At 41.1% G+C, this 21515-nt stretch overlaps 1 protein-coding gene across 2 annotated transcripts in view; it reads left to right on the top strand.

Annotated features, from left to right (window-relative positions):
* The first annotated feature begins 1564 nt into the window (after positions 1 to 1564).
* Positions 1565 to 21515, top strand: part of SCP2 (sterol carrier protein 2) — a 164703-nt gene continuing 144752 nt past the window's right edge. The window contains exons 1-5 of one of the 2 annotated variants that reach the window (XM_030870167.2): positions 1565 to 1734; positions 13573 to 13630; positions 16099 to 16170; positions 18882 to 19013; positions 20528 to 20592. In XM_030870167.2, the coding sequence (XP_030726027.1) occupies positions 1666 to 1734; positions 13573 to 13630; positions 16099 to 16170; positions 18882 to 19013; positions 20528 to 20592 (396 nt within the window). In that variant the 5' untranslated portion in view covers positions 1565 to 1665. Of the gene's footprint in view, positions 1735 to 13572; positions 13631 to 16098; positions 16171 to 18881; positions 19014 to 20527; positions 20593 to 21515 lie in introns of those variants that run through there. The other variant, XM_060305457.1, reaches the window with a different exon arrangement.

The raw sequence follows: 21515 nt of genomic DNA, 5'->3' as shown, positions 1-21515 counted from the left end.
CTGAGGGAGTGAACTTCCAGCATATGATGCTTTACGCCATGGAGATCTAGGAGGGGCTCTTATCACACACCCTTAGGACTGGAAGGGGCCTCAGAAGTTTTACACACACACACACACACAGACACGCAGAGTCGGTTCTCAGTTTTTGGTGGTATTTATGTTCTGAAAGTTGCTGTGAACACAAATTAGTGAATACTGAACAATTGCTCCTAGGGGAAATGCAGTGTTAGGCTCCTGCAAGTTTCTGCCCACAGCGTTTTTTGTCAGCTGATCAATACATAACCTTCTTTTATGTGTGTTTCTGTTTAAAGACATCTTATTAGTCACATATATATATTAACATTGAACTCAGAGCCAATAGCACTATAACATGTTTGAACTAAGTTCATGTATTTTCTTCATAGTGCACCTCACACCCTTCTTGTATCTAGGTATACTAGATAGCATTTCAGGCATCATGCTTGGGGACCACTTTTTTTTTTTTTTTGCGGTATGTGGGCCTCTGACTGTTGTGGCCTCTCCCGTTGCGGAGCACAGGCTCCGGACACGCAGGCTCAGCGGCCACGGCTCACAGGCCCAGCCGCTCCGTGGCGTGTGGGATCTTCCCGGACCGGGGCACGAACCCGTGTGCCCTGCATCGGCAGGCGGACTCTCAACCACTGCGCCACCAGGGAAGCCCGGGGGACCACTTTTAAACAGTGAAATCATCAACAAAAAACACAAAAATGCGAATAAGGTGGCACTAAATAGATCATGAGAAGCACCTTGGTTTACAGCATGAGCCGAAACAGAGCATGGTTCTTGTTTAACCTCAGCTGAGAACAGGCACGTGGGGCAACTCACATTTTCTGCCACCTCAAGGGTTCTTCTAGTATTGATCTTGGGGTTACAAATAGATTTTTGTGAGCAGGAAAATCTGCAAATTCAAAATCAGCCAATAAAAAGCATCCACAGTATACCTACATATATACATATTCCTTCTATTCAGTGCTGAAGGCTTTGTTTCTATCACCTCCTTTAATCCTCACAAAACAACACATGAGAATGAGTTTCAGAGAGGTTAAAAAAGGTCACAGAGCTAGTGACAGAACTTTGGTTTTCGTTTTAGACATTCATGTAATAAAATCCGTCCCCCCTCCCCCAGTGTACAGTCCTATTTGTTTTACACGTGCAGTGACTCTTTTAACTACGACGACCAATAGGATACAGAACAACTCCAACACTCCGAAATTCTTCCTGAGGCTACCCTTTTGTGAGTCCGGTTTCTGGCCAAGCCCTGCCCTCAGCCTCAGGCCTTGCTCCACGCCACACTCCCTCTCAGCATAGAGAACCTAAACCTGAGCGGCTGGTACCAGGCTATAGAGCTTTTTTGCAAGGGCTGAGGGGGCCTGGGTCTCGAGCCCACCTGTGAACTCCAGCCTTGTCCCCAAAGGGTTCCCTAACCCGCGCCGCCCCGCCAGACGACCATTCGGCCACGTCGCAGGCGCCTCAGTGTACGCGCACGCGCGCGCGCCCACGCCTGCCCGCCCCGCCCCCTGGCCGCCTCCCGCCCCGCCCCCGGTTCTAATTGCTCCGGCGCAGCAGAGGTTTCAATAGCTCTGCGCGATCGTTAGGCCAGTCGTTCCTACGTTAGCTGCGGCTCCCGTGCCCAGAAGTGTCCGAGCCATGCATGTGGACATCTCACAGTGTCCGCTCCGGAAGCGGGTGTTTGTGGTGGGCGTTGGGATGACCAAGGTAAGCAGAGCCGCGTGTCCCCGGAGGCGGGCTCCCTGCTCTGCTCTGTCTGGGTGAGGCCTGGGGAGATTCGAGGTGACCGGGAACCGGGGGTGGGGCGGGGGAGAATCAGATTTGGGGCCGTGCGTCGGTTTGTCCTTCCTACCCGGAGGGCGCCCGGGGCATCCCACCGCCCAGCTTGGCTTCTTGGCCCTGGGGGCATCAGAGTGGCGACTCGGGTGGGTTGTGATGTAGGGCGTGTCTGCAGGATCGTAATATCGCAGGGTTGTTCCAGCGGCCATATCTTCCTCATTTTTTCCTTTTCTCCCTGGGGCGCAGTTTGTGAAGGACGCCCCAAGATGACCCAAAGTCCGCACCTCCTTTGAATCTGGGTGGAATCCTAAGATGTGTGGACCTCTGACGGAGGCAAGGTCCGCCTCACACCCGAAAGGAAAGCAGGTCGTGAATGTCGCCAGTCTGCCCTTCCAGGAATACTCCTTGTAGGATCCCTTCTCAGGGACAGTTCCAGTGTAGATAAGGAGGAGAATCATTAGTGATGCTCAGCGTCTCGGCACAGGTGGCAGGTTTTCTGGATCCTCCGACCTTTGTTGTTCCTCAAGTGATACTCTTCTTGGTACTCAGGAGGCCAGAGACTCCTACAGTCTCACTTCTTGACATCCTCACCACCTCTGTGCTCTAGTGATGCCAAACTGCTTTTAGTTTCACCCCAAACTTTTTTATGCCTCTGTTGCTTTGCTTTCTGTTTTTCCCACTACTTAAGACCGTTTGTCTTCACTGGTTAACTTATTTGCATTTTTATTTTTAAAAATTATTTATTTTTGGCTGCGTTGGGTCTTCGTTGCTGCACGCGGGCTTTTCTCTAGTTGTGGCGAGCAGGGGCTACTCTTTGTTGTTGTGCGTGGGCTTCTCACTGCGGTGGCTTCTCGTTGCGGAGCACGGGCTCTAGCTGCATGGGCTTCAGTAGTTGTGGCACGTGGGCTCAGTAGTTGTGGCTCGCGGGCTCTAGAGCACAGGCTCAGTAGTTACGGTGCACGGGCTTAATTGCTCCGTGGCATGTGGGATCTTCCCGGACCAGGGCTCGAACCCATGTGCCCTGCACTGGCAGGCAGATTCTTAACCACTGCACCCCCAGGGAAGCCCTTATTTACATTTTTAAAAGATCAATTCAGACCTTCTCCAAGAAGCCTCCTCTGATCCTCCTGACTTTCCCACATGTTAACTTAATACTTACTGTTTTATCCTGAAATTCTGTTTTTATGTCTATATTCTTCTTTTGCACGTAAGCTCCTCCAAGGTGAGTACCATGTCTAATTCATTGCTGTACCTCTAGCACCTTGAAAATGCCTTGTGCCTGAAGACCTCAGTGAATGTTAGTTGAACAATATTAAATGGATATGCTTTATGAAAGAGAGTTCCTAGGGGAAGTTCTCTTTCTGAGAAAACAGCCTTAAACTTGTTTTTATCTTACCCAGTGGGCTGAGAGTACACAAAGCAATAAAGACATGTAAGTAGAAAAGTCAGCTAATACGTTATGAAGCAGATACTTGGAGATCACCTATTGTTTCATGGGAAAGGGAACTTCTGGTATAGGTGGACAGTAAAACCTTTTAAAGTACGGTATAAATACAGTCAGATCCTCCACCACTGGCTGTTACATGTCTGGTTATATTGGCTATATAGAAAAGCACTGAGCTTTGGGAAGTAGGAGATGTATTTATGTTTCCTCAAGTTGAGAGGTGGAGGTGTGGGAGGTGTTAGTTACAATCTTCAGGGAAGAGATTGGGACTATGGAGAGCAGCTTTATTGATGTGCTTACTAGGCCAATGTACTTCTCTCTGGGTTTGATCTTTTGGAACTTGGGGGAGGGTTTAATGAAGAGGGAGAGATTTAGCAGATAATACTTTAAGCTCTGTTGGTAGATCTCAACTGGTTGTGGTTCTTAATTTGAATAGCTGAATTCCTAGACAACTTGAAGTTCTCTTAGTGAGGTTTTATTATCAGTGTAGGAAATTAATTCCTATGGTAAATTAGAATTCGCATGATGCATGTCAAGAGGTTTTAACACAACTAAATCACAACTACTACCTGGCTGACAGCAGGCCGAGTCCCTTTGCTTATGCTGCCTACCTCCTGATATGCCCTCTTTTCATCAATTTAAATTCTGGCTGTCTTCAAGAACTGGTCTGTCTTAGTCGGTTAGGGCTGTATAACTGCAATACCTTAGACTGGGTGGCTTAAGCAAGAAATATTTATTTCTCACAGTTCTGGAGGCTGGGAAGTTCAAGATCAAGGCACAGGCTGATTTGGTGCATGGTGAGGTCCTGCTCTCTGGTTCATAGACAGCTGTCTATGGCAGAAGGGGCAAGGGAACTCTCTGGGCTCTTTTTTATAAGAGCACTAATGCCATTCCTGATGGCTCCATCTGCATGGCTTCCCAAAGGCCCCACTTCCAAAAATGAAGAATTAGATTTGTGAGTTAGATATCAATATATGAATTTTGCGAGGACACAGACATTCAGTCTATAGCAAGAGTCCAAGTCCTGTATTTTCTTAAAACTTCCCCAGACTGCTCTAAGTTACGTTGGCCACTTTTTTTTTTAGAAATTCTGGTGCCGTTATAGTCAGGACCATATAATTAAGGATTTGATTTTTCTATACTTTTATATATAATTCCACAGCCCACAGAAAGAAATATATCTTACATCACAACTCCGTACACACATGCACTCACAAAACTGAAACAAGCTTGCTAAAGCAACACTTACTATGTGTGATGAACTCTTGATATTTCCTATTTTGTTTCATTTTTTAAAATGCTGATCACAACCCACAACCCTTACAATTAATTTTGTCACACTCTACAAACCTATGGTTTAAAAAAAATTACAAAATAAATAAATAAATAAAATATTACATTATCGTGTTTAATCCTCACCACATAAGGGATTATTATTATCCACATTTTATTGTCCATCTTTGTGGCTTAGAGGGGCTAAGTAATTTATCTATCTTGATACTGCTCCCAACTTTTGAAACTGCATTACTTAAAATCTCATGTTTCTTCCATGCTATCTCTAACGCATGTTAATGTTATAGGGTAGTTAATTCATCATTTAAGCATATATTCAATAAACATAGTATGTGCTATATGCTAGGAGTACAAAGATGAAAAAAGCAAGGTTCCTGTTCTTAAGGAATGTATAATATGGAGGAGGAAAGGATAAACAGGTAATTTAAATATGATGTATTAGGACATTTGGATAAGCATGGCAGGTTGAAAATATGAATTTATCTCTATTGGTGCTTTCCAAATACCATGAAAATGACAGTAAGGGTGAAGTGACTAGGAGAGGAAACAATAGCAGAAAGATGTCAGAAAAACATTGGATGATTAAAAGCTGATGGAAAAGTGGTCATTGACTCAGAACAGAGAAACCCACAACCCAAGTTCCTGGAGAGGGGTTATACTGGCTGGGTCTTCCTGCAGAACTCCAGAAGGCTCAGAACCAGCATGTACTAGATGCCAAGTAAGGTGGGGATGAGAGGAGGGAAGGAAAACACTTCTATGGAATAATTGGATTCCAAGATCCTTTTTACCACTAGGTGACTATCCCTTCCTTGTCAGGGTATTGGAGGCTTGTTTTCTGGAGAAACTGAACAGATGAGTCTCTAGAATCATCTGACCATTAGGCTTAGTGGAAGGCGGGAGTGAGGCCCAAGTTGAAAAAAAGGGAATCAAGTGAAATTCTGTATACTAAATGATGGTACTTCCCAGCCCTGTTCCCAGAACACTGGCAATCAGACACATACCAGCTTCCTGGCAGAGGTGTGGAAAATTATGTGAAATGGCTCCAGAGAAAAGCCAGATTACCACTCCACTCAAAGTGCAGGATTTTCTTGCTTCCTTGGAGAGATATTGCTTCCATTCCAAAGCATACCAGACCACCACGGTGTTTCTGAGAACCCTCCTGCATTCTTCCGTGCACAAAATGTGGGGTTTTGTTATTCCTTTTTTCCGTGCCTGAGACTGGTCTGGCACCCGGACTTTGATTCACGATGCGTGGTGGCGAATCCTGACTTTACAGCGTTTCTCCTCTTTGCGTCACCCAGCCTTCCGCTGCCATCACAGACACCGCACCAGCGTCTCCTGGAGACCTGGGTCTCCAGATCTCACTGCATGCGCTGGAGTGCTGGCGTTAACCTGTTGGCGCCTCAATCTCGGCTATTTGGGGTTTTCGCACTGTGGGACCCCCGCCCCATCTTGGCCTGGCTCCAGCCCAGCCCAGCCTCTTGGGGGTGTCCGCCCGCCTCCACAAGCAGAGCTCTGGCGTCAGCCTAAGGCAAGGAGAGCAGACGCCTGGTTGCTTTTGATGTCATTTTTACTCTCGGACCTCTGTTCTTCTGAGGATCACGTCAATGCCCCGGGTGTCACGCACCCCAGCAGGCCTCTCGGCACAGACACCGACCCACTCCACGCAGGGATCCGTCTCACCAGGAAAACCCCACTTGCCTGTGATATTTGGGACCTTCAGGATGACTGGATTGCGGGCTCTTCCTAAGCAATATTATGGAGAAAAACCATATTTATTGTCATGTAGGATTTGGTTCTGTGGGTCTTTTTTTTCTTTTTTTTGTAAGAGAACAAAAACTGGTTAAACGAGGTCTGCTGAAGTTGTGACTTGACCCACACTTGACCCTTCAGCAGGAAGGAGACAGACCACTTCACAGTCCTGCCTCCCCACAAGGGCGGGAGCCCATGCCTTCTTCCTCCCAGGCAGGAAGTGGAAGCCACCTTGGCTGGAACAGCCCGCCACACCAAGCAGACCCCAAGAGCTGTTCATTGTCCTTCTGGGCAGGTCTGTGCCCAGCACATCAGCTTCTCCATGCTACATGTCGCCCAGTTCTTCCGTTTGCTGCCCCACCAGAAACACTGAAGACGGAGGACTAGAGCTTCTCCTTCACGGGTCAGCTGCTCTCAAGAAGGACTGTGTTGGCTGGGCCATTAAGCTGCTTCCCTACTGCTGTCCATTAAACCTGTCACTGGAGGGGCTCCGGGACTGCCCCACCCTGCATCCTACCCGTGTGGACTGATGCTTTTGCAGAAAGGAGATGCCAGCCATCATCAGAGCACTCAACCACCAGCAACTCAGCTGAGACCCCAGCAGGGGTGTGGGACGGCCACTCCCACTCCGCTGGCTGCTGTTCCTTCTTCCTCAGTCACTTGCTTGGGCTAAGGGGGACTGCAGGATGGAGTGTGAAGCCCAAGTCTGTTTCCCGACCTTATTTATTGAGGAGTGCCTCTTCCCTGTCCTCCCCAAGACGGCCCCCAAACCCAGTGTGCACCAAGTGGGGCTTGAAGGATGAAGCTGCTAGGCCCCAGGTAACTCTTCTGCAAAGTGACCTGTCCTGCCACCACAGCGTCTCCAGGATACTCCTGTTACAGGCACTGCAAGGGACCGACTTCCAAAGTGTACATCCTGGTTTACAATTAGCCTTGAGGGACACATCTTCCTGGGAATTTCTATACAGATGTTAGAATGGCTGATATGGTAACTTAAGTTTGCCTGTTTGTGTAGTGAGAATTAGTCATTCACCAAACCCGTCTGTACCTTCCCTTTAGTGCGTTGCTTCCTTTTTAATAATGTCAAGAGCTGCCACTGTGTGGTACTCAAGTGAAGCCAGTATTTAAGGCATTAAACTTCAGCCTGAACTCTGTCACCCCCTAGAATCAGCCCAGACAGCTGTATCCAGGGACATGGGGCCACTCCCTCAGTTCCTAGGAGGTGCCGTGGACTTAAACGTGTGCTAAGTGGCTATCTGACCTCACTGTCTAGTCCTGTGTCATGAATCTCTTTGCAAAAAGTAATGTATTTGTGCTTTAAGTAAAATTTGGTTTTGCAAAAAAAAAAAAAGTGCAAGATTTTAATGGACTTGAATATAACAAGAATATGAAAAGTTCATTGATATTGTTTTAAATTCAACATTGCAACTAACCTGTAAGAAACTCCCACTTGTCAAGTTTTAGTGTAGTATAAAAGAATATCCACAATTATCTAAAAAGGCTATTAAAATGCTCCTCCCTTTTCCAATCACATATCTGTGTGAGGTCAGATTTACTTCATAGACGTCAGCCAAAACAGCATAACACCAAATGCTGAATGAAGAATCAGCTGTGAGAATTCAGCTGCCTCCTGTTAAACCAGACAATAAAGAGAATTACAGGGGACTTCCTTGATGGTGCAGTGGTTAAGAATCCGCCTGCCAATGCAGGGGACATGGGTTCAATTCTAGGTCCGGGAAGATCCCATATGCCATGGAGCAGTTAAGCCTGTGAGCCACAACTACTGAGCCTGCGCTCTAGAGTCCGTGAGCTGCAACTACTGAAGACCGCGTGCTCTAGGGCCTGCGTGCCACAACTCCTGAGTCCGCGTGCTGCAGCTACTGAAGACCGTGCACCTAGAGCCTGTGCTCCACAACAAGAGAAACCACCGTGATGAGAAGCCCGCGACCGCAACGAAGAGTAGCCCCCGCTCACTTGCTGCAACTAGAGAAAGCCTGTGTGCAGCAACAAAGACCCAATACAGCCAAAAAAAAAAAAAAGAATTGCAGAAATGCAAAATGATGCCACTCATCACTTTTTTGAGGGGGAGATATAGTTATTTTTCATAAAAATTATTTATGTTAACATGTAATGGTTTTTTTTTGAGTGAATTGAAAGTTATTTTTAAATGTCCTATTTTAAGTGCCAAGAGGGTAAATACTGGTAAATATAATCCTCATAATCAAAAGCCCTTTGGTATCTTCAGTGATCTTTAAGAGTTTAAAGTGGTCTTGAGACCGAGAAGTTTTGAGAATTGCTGGATCTAGTCATTGAGCACCAACAACTGTTAGAAACACAAAGAACAAAAAATAATCAGATGTTATATGCTTCCTTATGAAAGAATACACCACTACCTATAGTTTTGTCAGGGAGATAGAATGTGAGTCTGCAAGCTTCTGGATCCAGCTGCCAATGTGTGGGAAATAAAGAGAACAGAGGAACATGTTGAACTGCATGAGTATGCAATCTACAAAATCCAGACTGTGGGAAGCTACAGGCCAAGTGCTCTGGGTTCTTTAACAGATGTATTGAGAGGAAAAGAAAGTAGTGGAGGGGAACCTGTAGATTAAAAGAGAATTTGAAAGGCCTATAAACACTTTAAAAAAGGGCTGAACAATAGTGTCTACAGATAGACACTTGGGTGATAAAACTATGAAATACTAAAAGGAAGTGATTATTGTAAGAATCAGGATAATAATTACTTTGGGGGTGGAGCGGGGTTGAGATTGGAACAGAGTGCTTAGAGGAGTTTGTGGAGGGGCAGGCAGGGTTCAATTTTTTAGTCTGGGTGGTTGGTGTCAAAGATAAAGGTAGACACTAGGTAAAGTGTTAGGACAGATTTTAATTAGTAATATGCTATTGCAAAAGGGAAAAAGTCCAGTGTGAACGGAACTAACTTTATACAGATGTGACTGGGTATTTTAAAGGGATAATAAGGGAATAGGGAGGGTGGTGAGTAGGGACACAATACAGTAGTCCCTTGGTATCCCTGGGGGATTGGTTCCAGGATCTCTCTTGGATACCAGGATCCATGGACGCTCAGTCCCCTTAGTTGGCCCTCTGTATCTGTGAATGCAGAACCCACGGATGCAGAGGGCCAGCTGTAGGGTCAGGGAAGTGAAAACTTACATAAAGTGGGGAGAGGGGAGGCTAGTTCACACGAAACCCATCTGGATTTGCTAACTGGTGCTTACCCAAGCTTAGGCTCCTACCCTCCCACAGAGACTGGGAGACCAGCCCTGTGTTCAGGTGTTGGCTGGAAGAAGCAGTAAATTCTTTTGACAGCCTTGAGTTTTCTCAGGCAGGTGCCTTAAGTGGGGCTAGGGTCCTCCTAGGGACCTGGCCTTGAGCAAGTTAGAACTCATAAAAACTACGTTAGTGTTTAAGTTTTTAGGCCAAGGTTGAGACCTAGTAGAGAAGAGGACTCAGAGGAGCTTGGCTAGAATTTGGTAAAGGAGAGAATCTTTGTCAATGGTTACAAGAGTGTTTGCCTTAAAATAATTCATTAGGAGATGTGTGTGTGTGTGTGTGGTTTTCTGTATCTCTGTTATTTACAATAAAAAGGTTAAAACTTTAAAAATGAGGCAGTTAACTCCAGGAAAAACAAAGCAAAACAAAATTGTACAATAAAGCACATGTAATCATAGTATACAACCTAGCCCAATACTAAGAAACATTAACTTTATAAGGTAAGCACTACATACTGATTTAATAAAAAAAATTGTGATTCAACTGTATAAGGAGGATGGGGGAACTGTAAATGTATATGTGAAGTGGCCTGAGAGACCTAATTCTCATTGGCCCTTATTAGAGACTATGATATAATTTCTTACATTGATAAAGAAATAATAGTATAAGAATATTTAGAAACATGGCATTTTATAAAAGAAGAAATATCTAAAAGAATTGAAAATGGATGTTTTGGGAGCAAGTACGACTAGTGGGTGGAGAGTAGTGGAACAAGATTGCTGTTTTTATTATAGGCCTTGAGGTACGTTTTTATTTTTATTTTATATTAAAAAAATAAAAACTAAAAAGCAAATGTAAACAGAACATTACCAGCACCTCAGAAATTACTCTGTGCCTTCTTCCAGTCACTGACTCCTTGCCTGCAAAGGGTTACCATTATCCTGACTTCTGACCTTTAATATCATAGGTTAGTTTTGGCTTTTTCATTCAACATTATGTCTCTGGGATTCATCCTTAATTTTATGTGTAGTTATAGATTGTTCATTCTCATTGAGGTAACATAGTCCATTGTGTGAACATTCCATAATATATTCAATTTATTGTTAATGGACATTTGGTAGTTTCCACCTAAACATGCTTCTCATTTTGAAGGAGTAATGTTGTATGTGTTTATTTGCTTGACTAATCTTTTAAAAACTGCCTTGATTTCAGTAAGAAATGAGAAAGTGCAGTCATTTCACTACCTGGATGATAATGTGGTTATTAATAGGTATTACTTGGTGGAGCCTAGTAGCACAGTACTCTCTCCTTACAGTAAGTGCTCTCTATACGACATGCTCTGATTGTAATTAGTGAACTGAAGAGTAACTACAGGTGAAATAGGTAATTTGGGGCTGCTGAATTAGGGAATTATGAAGGATTCCCTAATTCAGAAGTTATGAAGAATTGGGGTGGGTAAGAGATAGGAACAAATGTTAAACATTTTGTTTTGGTTCAGTTCAACAGATGTATTTTGGCACTGTGTAATAAAGTGTGGCATTTAAGTCTAGTATCTATACAGTGTTTCAAACTGGGTTTTGTGATCCATTGCAAGGGTAGTGATGTCTGTTTAGAAGGTTGCCTCTAGCATTAAAAAAATTGAAATAGAATCAAAAATACTGTATCAATATAACAAGAATAAGTATTTCATGAAAATTTTGCTTCACTATGTGTCTACTGGGTCATGTATGTTATCGTGGTTTGCAGTTAAAAATTTTTGAAAGCCATTTCTCGTTAGCACAACCTCTGACTAGCAGACCACTCCATCTTATCTAATTGATCACTGTATTTGGTAGATTTTACTTCACTTATGTTTCTCAAGTCTCTTTGCTTCTTTCCATTCTTTCTGCTGCTATCTTAGTTAACTCTCACTTGGGCTATTTCAGAATTATGCCATTTGGTCTCACTGCCTCCAGCCTTGCTCCGTTCATTCATTTCTCAACATTGCATTTAGAATGATCTAATGTGCACGTCTTCTCGGCCCAGACTCTCTGTCTCTCTCTTTTTAAAGTAGGGCTTTATTTTTCAAAGCAGTTTTAGGTTCACAGCAAAATTGAGCAGAAAGTACAGAGGGTTCCTACATACTCACTGCCCCCGACCCTGCCGGAAAGCCTTGCCCACTATCAATGATCAGCATTAGAGTGGCACATATGTTATAGTCAGTGAACCTGCATTGACACATCATTATCACTCAAAGTCCATAGTTTACATTAGGGTTCACTCTTGGTGTTGTATATTCTATGGGTTTAGACACATATGTGGTGACACGTATACATTACATCATCATACAGAATAGTTTCACTGCCCTGAAATCCTCTTGCTCTGCCTCTTCGTCCCTCCTTTCCCTCAGTCCCTGACAACAACTAATTTTTTTTTACTGTCTCCATAGTTTTGCCTTTTCCAGAATGTCATGTAGTTGGAATCATACAATATGTAGCCATTTCAGATTGGCTTCTTCACTTAGTAATATACATTTAAAATTCCTCCATGTCTTTCTGTGGTTTGGTAGCTCATATCTTTTTAGTGCTGAATAATATTCCATTGTCTGGTTTTACTACAGTTTATTTAACCTTTCACCTGCTAAAGACATCTTGGTTGCTTCCAAATTTGGCAATTATAAATAAAGCTACTATAGGGCTTCCCTGGCGGCGCAGTGGTTAAGAATCCGCCTGCCAATGCAGGGGACACGGGTTCGAGCCCTGGTCTGGGAAGATTCCACATGCCGTGGAGTAACTAAGCCCATGCGCCTCAACTACTGAGCCTGTGCTCTAGAGCCTGCAAGGCACAACTACTGAGCCCGCATGCCACAACTACTGAAGCCTGCGTGCCTAGAGGCTGTGCTGCACAACAAGGGCAAGCCACCGCAATGAGAAACCCATGCACGGCAAGGAAGAGTAGCCCCTGCTTGCCACAACTAGAGAAAGCCCACGTGCAGCAATGAAGACCCAGTGCAACCAAAAATAAATAAATAAATAAATTTAAACAATAATAAATAAAGCTACTGTAAATATCCATGTGCAGGTTTTTGTGTCAACATAAGTTTTAAACTCATTTGGTAAATACCAAGGAGCACAACTACTGGATCATATGTTAAGAGGATGTTTAGTTTTGTATGAAACTGCCGAACTGTCTTCCACAGTGGCTGTACCATTTTGTATTCCACCAGCAGTGAACGAGAGTTCCTGCTGCTCCACATCCTGTCAGTGTTTGGTGTTGTGGTGTATCTCATTGTTTATTTCAGTCTTTTTTTTTTTTTTTAAATCCACTGTCTTCAGGATAAAGCCCGGGTGTCATAGGAGGGCATATAAGGTCACTTGTGAATAGGCTCTAGAACCAGGTTGAAGTTTCAGCTCCACTAATTATTAGCTGTGTATCCTTGGGCAAGTGACTTAATCTCTGCCCTTGTTTTCTTATCTTAAAATGGTGATAAGAGTAGTACCTACCTCTGAGGGCTGTTGTGAGGATTAAACAAGTTAATACATGTGAAGTTCTTAGTACAGTGAGTAACAACAGTAAGTGCCCAATAAATTTTAGTAATTATCATCGTTTGGTCCTCAGTCATTTTTCTGTCCTTATCACTTGCCATTTCAAATCATGTTTCAGCCTCTGCAATATAAAATTGTTTGCATGTAAAACTGTTATATTCTGTCATTTCCAGGCCTTTGCTCTAGAATTTCCTTTTCTTTCACTTGGCTAATTCCTACTCATCCTTAAAGACTTAATTTAAACATCAGTTCCTCTGGGAAGCCTTTCTAGTCCTCCAAAGCTGGGTAATTGTCTCTCCCAAATCATTCTGTACTTATGACACTGTGGTGTAATTGCCTGTTTTCCATTAGATGCTAAGCTCCCGGAGGGTACGAACTGTATATTATTTATTATCAGAGTCCAGAAACATGATAGGTGCTCAGTATGTTTTTGTTTAAATGAATAGACGAATGAATTTCTGCAGTTCTCTGTTGTGAAAAAATCTAACTATATTTGTTTCTATTTATTATCTCCTATATTTCTAGTTCACAAAGCCTGGAGTTGAGAATTCAAGAGACTACCCTGACTTGGCAAAGGAAGCAGGTAATATAGAACATTCAGATCCTTGAACATTGTAGTTTATTGTGTGGTCTGTCTTGATCGTGGAGCAGCCTTGCAACCTTAACAGGAAGCTGGGTCAAAGGAGATGTTTTAAGTTCAAGGCCAAGCAGTCTAAGCTTAGGTATCAGCTGTTTAAGGGAGTGCTGGGGAATACAGGCTTCCCACTCATGGAGACCTTGGGAGCTCGGTGGTCCCATGAAGTTGTTCAGGTACAGTCCTCCTCCTAGGAAGCCTTCCCCTTCCTCCTATTCTTGCCAGCTTGCTGCCAGCAACCCAAAAAGGGTTACTGTGGTTTTTAATTAGACACTGCTTGTCTCTACAGGTACCTAGTGCACTCAGTGTTCATAAATTAGGTTTCATTTCAACTCCATCATTCAACTCAGTATTTAGATATTACTATACAGGGAATCAGAAATCTCTGCCCCCAAAAGGAAAGTTCATGAAATTTGATTAACTGATGTTGATTTTCCGGGTAGACACTGTTCATTTAATGTTTTATTTTTTTATTTTTCTAAATTGGTTTTCTGTTTTTTTAATTTTTAAATTTAATTTTATTTATTTTTTTATACAGCAGGTTCTTATTAGTCATCAATTTTATACACATCAGTGTTTACATGTCAATCCCAATCTCCCAATTCATCACATCCCCACCCCCACCCCCCGCCGCTTTCCTCCTTGGTGTCCACACGTTTGTTCTCCACATCTGTGTCTCAATTTCTGCTCTGCAAACCAGTTCATCTGTACCATTTTTCTAGGTTCCACATATATGCATTAATATAAAATATTTGTTTTTCTCTTTCTGACTTACTTCACTCTGTATGACAGTCTCTAGATCCATCCACGTGTCAACAAATGACCCAATTTTGTTCCTTTTTATGGCTGAGTAATATTCCATTGTATATATGTACCACATATTCTTTATCCATTTGTCTGTCGATGGGCATTTAGGTTGCTTCCATGACCTGGCTATTGTAGATAGTGCTGCAATGAACCCTGAGGTGCACGTGCCCTTTTGAATTGTGGTTTTCTCTGGGTATATGCCCAGTAGTGGGATTGCTGGGTCATGTGGTAATTCTATTTTTAGTTTTTTAAGAAACCTCCATACTGTTCTCCATAGTGGCTGTATCAGTTTACATTCCCTTGGTGTATTCTATTTTAATTTTCTTTTTCTGCGGCTATCTGGGATCATATTCTATATGTAGTTTTGTATCCTGATTTTTAAAACTTATTATTATAAAGATTTCTCCACTTAAAACTGGAAAAAATTAATTTTTGCATATTTTATTATATATTTATGCCATAATTTTTGTTGGATATTTGCTTCACAACTTTTTGATATTTTAGAAGAATTATAGTAAATTTCTTGCTGAACACAAATATTTGTTCTCACCTCTAGTTATTGTTGAGGACAAAGCCTAGAAGTAGACTCACTGGAACAATGAACATAAACAGTTTTAAGACTCTTGTCAGATTATTTTTCAGACTGTTTACATTATTAGTTTCAGTAGCAGCATATGAGAATGCTCTTTTAAACATAATCTCATCAACATTATTATAAGTAAAACATTAATTTTTTTGCTCAGACATTAAGTGGGAAAAGATAACTAGTGTGACTAAACCAATCCCATAATCAATCATATATCTTCTTAAGTTAAAAAAAACTTCAAAGTAATACATTCATATGGTTGAAACACACACACACACACACAGATGGCTTATACTTCCCAGGCCCCTTCCCCAGCGGGCAACTTCTTTTAACGGTTTTGGCTTTAGTTCTTCTGGTGGTTATCTCCATATCTCTAAATATTTGTTCCACCACACTTACTCCAGTTTTTGACTTATCAGTTTTAGACATCTGTTTGCTTCTCACTATGGTAGATGAGGATTTAGGTTACATCTTATCTCTAAGTTCCACTCTCCTCTTCGTAGTTTATTTTCATAATTTTTATCAGTTCCTCCATTGGTCATTTCTGTACCTTTGGATAGCATCCTTAAAGCTTCATTTCTTGTTCCGTAGACAGGGTCATCTCTTGATCCTGGCTTTGTAAGATGACGATATGAGTGCTCCCACACTCCTGCTCAACAATAACATTCTATCCTATTTTGTCCTCTAGATGTACGATAGAGCCACAGAGATGAATAACACACCTCGACATTAAGGAGCGTTAAGACTATTGGGATTTAATATATTGATATTTATAGTTAGGTGTACAGTTAGAATAGGAAATGTTAAATATCAAAAAGGCGGTATGAAAAAGTGTTACAATAGCTTAGAGGAAGAAATGATAACTTTTGAAAGGTAAGATAACTTCTGAAAGTCTGAGATGATTTGATGAAGGATTTGTCATTTGAATTGAACATAGACTAACTAGAGGTAGATTTACTCTGGGAAAACTCTAAACTTATTTTTACTCAAAGTGCTACGTGATAATTTTTTTTTGTTTTTATAGGCCAGAAGGCTTTAGCGGATGCACAGATCCCTTATTCTGCAGTAGAACAGGCATGTATTGGCTATGTTTATGGTACGTAGTAAACTATGTATTCTAAAAATTACAGCAACTACATAAACAATGCAGAGGAATTTCTGAATTTTAACCCTCAAAACTCAGAGTTCAGGGTCTTATTCTCATCATTTCTAGATTTCCCTTATGTGTCAGCCTAGTTTAGTGTATATATATATATATATTTTTTGCCATTATTGTACTGCCAAAACAGTACACTTTTTATTAAATTAAAACACTTTTTATCTTTTTTCTTTGTTGTCTTAAAATTTGTATTTATTGATTTTTTGTATCTAATAACATTAAGATTTTTTTCTAATTAGAAAAATGATATATACTATTGTAATTAAAAAAAGGAAACACAGAAAAGCGCAAGAAAAAGTAAGTCACCTGTAATCTCATTATCCAGAGATTATTACCATTACTTTTTTGGTGTAGGTCCTTCAGTGAGTATGAATATGTGTGAATACGTATGCGCACATAATTTTCTCTTCAATTTAGGTCCTAGTTACATACTTTTTGGTAACCTGCTTTTCTCATTTTATTGTATTCAATATTTCCCATGTGATTCAGTCTTCTTTCATTTCATCATTAATATTTTTCAAATTTCTTTTTTCTGGAATAGATTAAACATTTACACGGTACAAAAATAACAAAGGTAGGGCTTCCCTGGTGGTGCAGTGGTTGAGAGTCTGCCTGCCGATGCAGGGACCATGGGTTCGTGCCCTGGTCCGGGAAGATCCCACGTGCCGCGGAGTGGCTGGGCCCGTGAGCCATGGCCGCTGAGCCTGCGCGTCCGGAGCCTGTGCTCCGCAACGGGAGAGGCCACAACAGTGAGAGGCCTGCGTACTGCAAAAAAAAAAAAAAATACAAAAGGTAGATGTTCATGTAGTGGAGAGTCTCACTCTTATTCCTGTCTCCCTGTCTCATGATTCCCTTTCCTTAGACAACCAATTTTACTAATTTCTTTTTTTTATTGAAGTATATTTGATTTATAATATTGTGTTAGTTTCAGGTGTACAGGAAAGTGATTCAGTTATATATATATTTTTTCAGATTATTTTCCATTATAGGTTATTATAAGACATTGAATATTGTTCCCTGTGTTATACAGTAAATCCATGTTGCTTATCTATTTTATGTATAGTAGTGCAATTTCACTAATTTCTAGTGTATCTTTTCATAGGTAATTTATCCATATAAAACTAAGTATGTGTGGGTGTATAAATACCCCCTCCCCCTTTCTTTTGTTACACACATGGTAGGATAATATACACATTATTTTGTATTTTGCTTTTTTTAAAAAATTATTTACTTATTTATTTGGATGCACTGGGTCTTAGTTGCCGTGTGCAGGATCTTAGTTGTGGCGTGCGGGATCTTTTAGCTGCAGCATGCAGGGTCTAGTTCCCTGACCAGGGATTGAACCCAGGCCCCCCTGCATTGGGAGCGTGGAGTCTTAACCGCTAGACCACCAGGGAAGTCCCTATATTTTGCTCTTTTTAACTTAGTAGTTCTTGGTGACTATTCAAATTGTTTCATAAGGAGCTTTCTTGGTCTCTTTTAATGATAGCATAGTGTTCCATTGAATAGATATTTCATGATTTATTTAATCTATCCCCTTTTAATGGACATTTAGAATGTCCCCAGTCTTTTTACAGCATTTTAAATTACCTCATGATATTCTAGTCTTGGGGATTTATTACAGTTTATTTAGCAGTAGGAGTGATACCCTATTCTTGGACATTTTAAATTATTTCTAATTTCTAGTTATTATAAAAGGCTATAGTAAGCATTACTGTAGATGAATCTTTATTTATATCTGTGATTATTTCTTTGAGATTTCAAGATATCAAGAGAATTCTTGAAGGGAAATTTACTAGTTCAAAGAGATGCACAATGTGTTTACGAAAGGGAGGCCCTGAACCTTACTGTTTTCCCTGAAGACTTCTGGAGTGTCTGTATCTTCAGGTGTTTCCATCATACTGTTCCAGCATGTCTGCCTTGGTGGACATGTTCCTTGGGAAAGGGAGTCAAATGTGTTTTTACTTGGATTACATTCCTCTGGAATACCCTGGCATGCAGAATCTTTTAACTTTTTGAAGTTACAAAATTTTACGTGAAGAGAAAAATCATGGCCTTTTAATTAATTGGTTTAGTTTTTTATTTTTGCGGTACGCGGGCCTCTCACCGTTGCGACCTCTCCCTCTGCAGAGCACAGGCTCCGGACGGGCAGGCCCAGCGGCCATGGCTCACGGGCCCAGCCGCTCCGCGGCACGTGGGATCCTCCCTGACCAGGGCACGAACCCGTGTCCCCTGCATCAGCAGGCAGACTCTCAACCACTGCACCAGCAGGGAAGCCCAATTGGTTTAGTTTTAAAAGATTTATATCTGACAGTATACATGAAGTATTGCTGCCTGTCATGTAGCCCTAGCCAGATTGAATTGTTTGCTATTACTTGGTCATGTCTCTACTTTCCTACCTCTGTATTGTGTAAAGAAAGTGCATATATATTCTGTGTTTTGAGAATTTTTATATTTGCAGAGTAAATGATGCTTCATGCTAAAACTCTTTCTGAGTAAGATGTCAATAGTATATTTATTGTTCTGCCCATGTTGTATGTTAGACAAAGACAAAACACTGGAAAAACCATAATGTAGTATTATGTTGCTTTGCAGCTCCATAATTCTCCTGTTGCATATATAAATTTTTTTTTTTTTTTAATATATAGGTGACTCTACCTGTGGGCAGAGGGCTATCTATCACAGTTTGGGACTGACTGGAATTCCTATAATCAACGTCAACAATAACTGTTCTACTGGTTCAACGGCTTTGTTTATGGCCCGGCAACTGATTCAGGGTGGTGAGAAGTGCCTATTTGTCTAGTAAACTTAAATAGATGTGGAGTTATTGCCCCCCTTTTATTATTTCTCCATGCGACCATCAGAGGGATTGCTTTATAATGTATTTCTTTTAAAAAAAATAACAATTAGGGCTTTCCTGGTGGCGCAGTGGTTGAGAGTCCTCCTGCTGATGCAGGGGACACGGGTTCGTGCTCCAGTCCGGGAAGATCCCACATGCCGTGGAGTGGCTAGGCCTGTGAGCCACGGCCGCTGAGCCTGGTCTGGAGCCTGTGCTCCGCAACGGGAGAGCCCACAACAGTGAGAGACCCGTGTACCGCAAAAAACAAAAACAAAAACAAACAAAAAACAAACAAACAAAAAACAATTATATTGAGAGGTGCTTTATATAGCATAAAATTCACCCTTTTAAAGTTTACAATTCGGTGTTTTTTAGTATATTCACAGGTTTATGCAACTATCACCACTATCTAATCTTAGAACGTTTTTATCACCCCAAAAAGAAAGTGGTACCCATTAGCAGTCACTTCCCATTTCCCTCTCCCAACAGCCCCTGGGAACCACTAATCTACTTTCTGTCTCTATGGATTTACCTATTCTGAACATTATATAAATGGAATCATATGATATATGGCCTTTTGTGGCTTCTTTCACTTAGCATAATATTTTCACAGTTCCTCCATGTTGTAGCATGTATCAGTACTTCATTCTTTTTTGTGGCCAACTAATAATTCATTGTATGGATATACCACATTTTGTTTATCCATTTACATGTTGATGGACATTGAATTGTTTCTACTTTTTGGCTATTATGAATAATGTTGCTGTAAGCACTTGTGTACAATTTTTTTTGTGGTCATATATTTTCAGTTCTCTCGGATATATATCATAGTCTATATTTCCAAATATTTAGGCTCTTTTATTAGGCCCTGTGTTCTTTCTTCTGATTGATTGTTGATTATTGCTCTACTCTTTGGTGTTTTAATTGTTTGAGCTTTATAATGTCTCACTATTGGATAATACTAGTATCCCCTGTGCCCCCTATGTTGTTATTGTTTTTTCCTCTTTTTTAGGAAAAATTTTGGCAATTCTGCTTGTTTTGCTGTTTAGTTGAACTTTAACATCATTTTTAGGTGTCCCCTCCCTCCAAAAATAATTCTGTTGAGATTTTCATCAAGTTGCTTTAAAATTTTTTAAAATTTTACTTAATGTTTAAAAATTGAAAATTAGCTATTTATATTTGTTCTTCACTGGAACATATTTCCACATTAATCAAAAGTCTTATTAACACTGAGAATCAAAGAAAGAATTATATAATTTATTAATTTTTCCTCTTATTTAGAAGCATATAAGAATTTTCTCTGTAATTTTTCACTTATTAAAAATTTTATAGGATTATACCATGTTTTTACATTTTGTATAAACTGACATGCTTAGTTAAATTGAAGTATTTAATGATATTTTGTTGGGTGTCTGGAAATATAAGTTTTTCAAACTAATTACATTTTCTTTCAAGGTCTGGCAGATTGTGTCTTGGCTCTTGGATTTGAGAAGATGGAAAAGGGATCCCTTGGATCAACAGTGAGTCTCATTTATTCTTATCTTGGAATTGTTGTAACACTGTGAGAAAACTTTGCCCATCTGACTACCATAAATGGAGCCTGCAAAAGCTGAAAGGTGACATCGCATGTATATGCAATAGATCCTGCTATTTTAGACAATAAAGAATCATAGAGATAATTTTGTTCATCCCCTTTATTTTGTGAAACTGATGTTCAGACAGGTTAGATGATTGAATCTGAGGGTGACATGTCTGTTTAATTTGAAAGTCATTCATTCATTCATTCAAAAATTATTTCCGTTCAACAAACTGAAGAGCGTTAATAAGGTTTGGGACTTCTGTTTTTGGTAATGGCAAGCCAGGTGTTTGAATCATTTCTCCTACTAATGACAACTAAAATATTTGAATGGAATAGAAGCAAGATATCCTAAAGACACTGAAGAGCTAACGAGAGAGGAATTGCTGGTGAATGCCGGAAAATTAAGATCAGCATTTGAAGCTGCTTTTGCCTTGAAGGCCTTCGCTGATCAGGAAGCTGTGAACTTCAATTTTGATGGCCCCCTAGATGAAGAGGAAAGTAGTCACAGCTCAGGTCCCCCCAAGATCAGAAGTTAAATACCAACTCTCCACATTAAACTGGTTAGGGGTAAACCTTTTCGGTAAGGGTGAACACAAAATTAAAACTACCCCGCCTCCCCTATGTCCTCTTTTCCCCACTTTCAGTAGATTACAGGGAGAGTTGCTTTGGCACTGAGCAGAGCAAGGGAGAGAAAAGAGAAGAAAAAAATAACCAGAAAACCTTTCACTGAGAACTAATAAACCACAGGGATTGCTGCCAAAATTCTCATTTAGCTGGGTGGTCAAAGAAACATCAGACCATGAAGTGAGTCTTAAGTTGGTTCCAGTTAACCATGACACTTAACAGAAGCAACTGCAAATTTTC

Source organism: Globicephala melas, chromosome 1 (assembly GCF_963455315.2).
Source record: "Globicephala melas chromosome 1, mGloMel1.2, whole genome shotgun sequence".
Taxonomy (NCBI): Eukaryota; Metazoa; Chordata; class Mammalia; order Artiodactyla; family Delphinidae; genus Globicephala; species Globicephala melas.
This window is presented reverse-complemented; position numbering and strand designations above follow the sequence as displayed.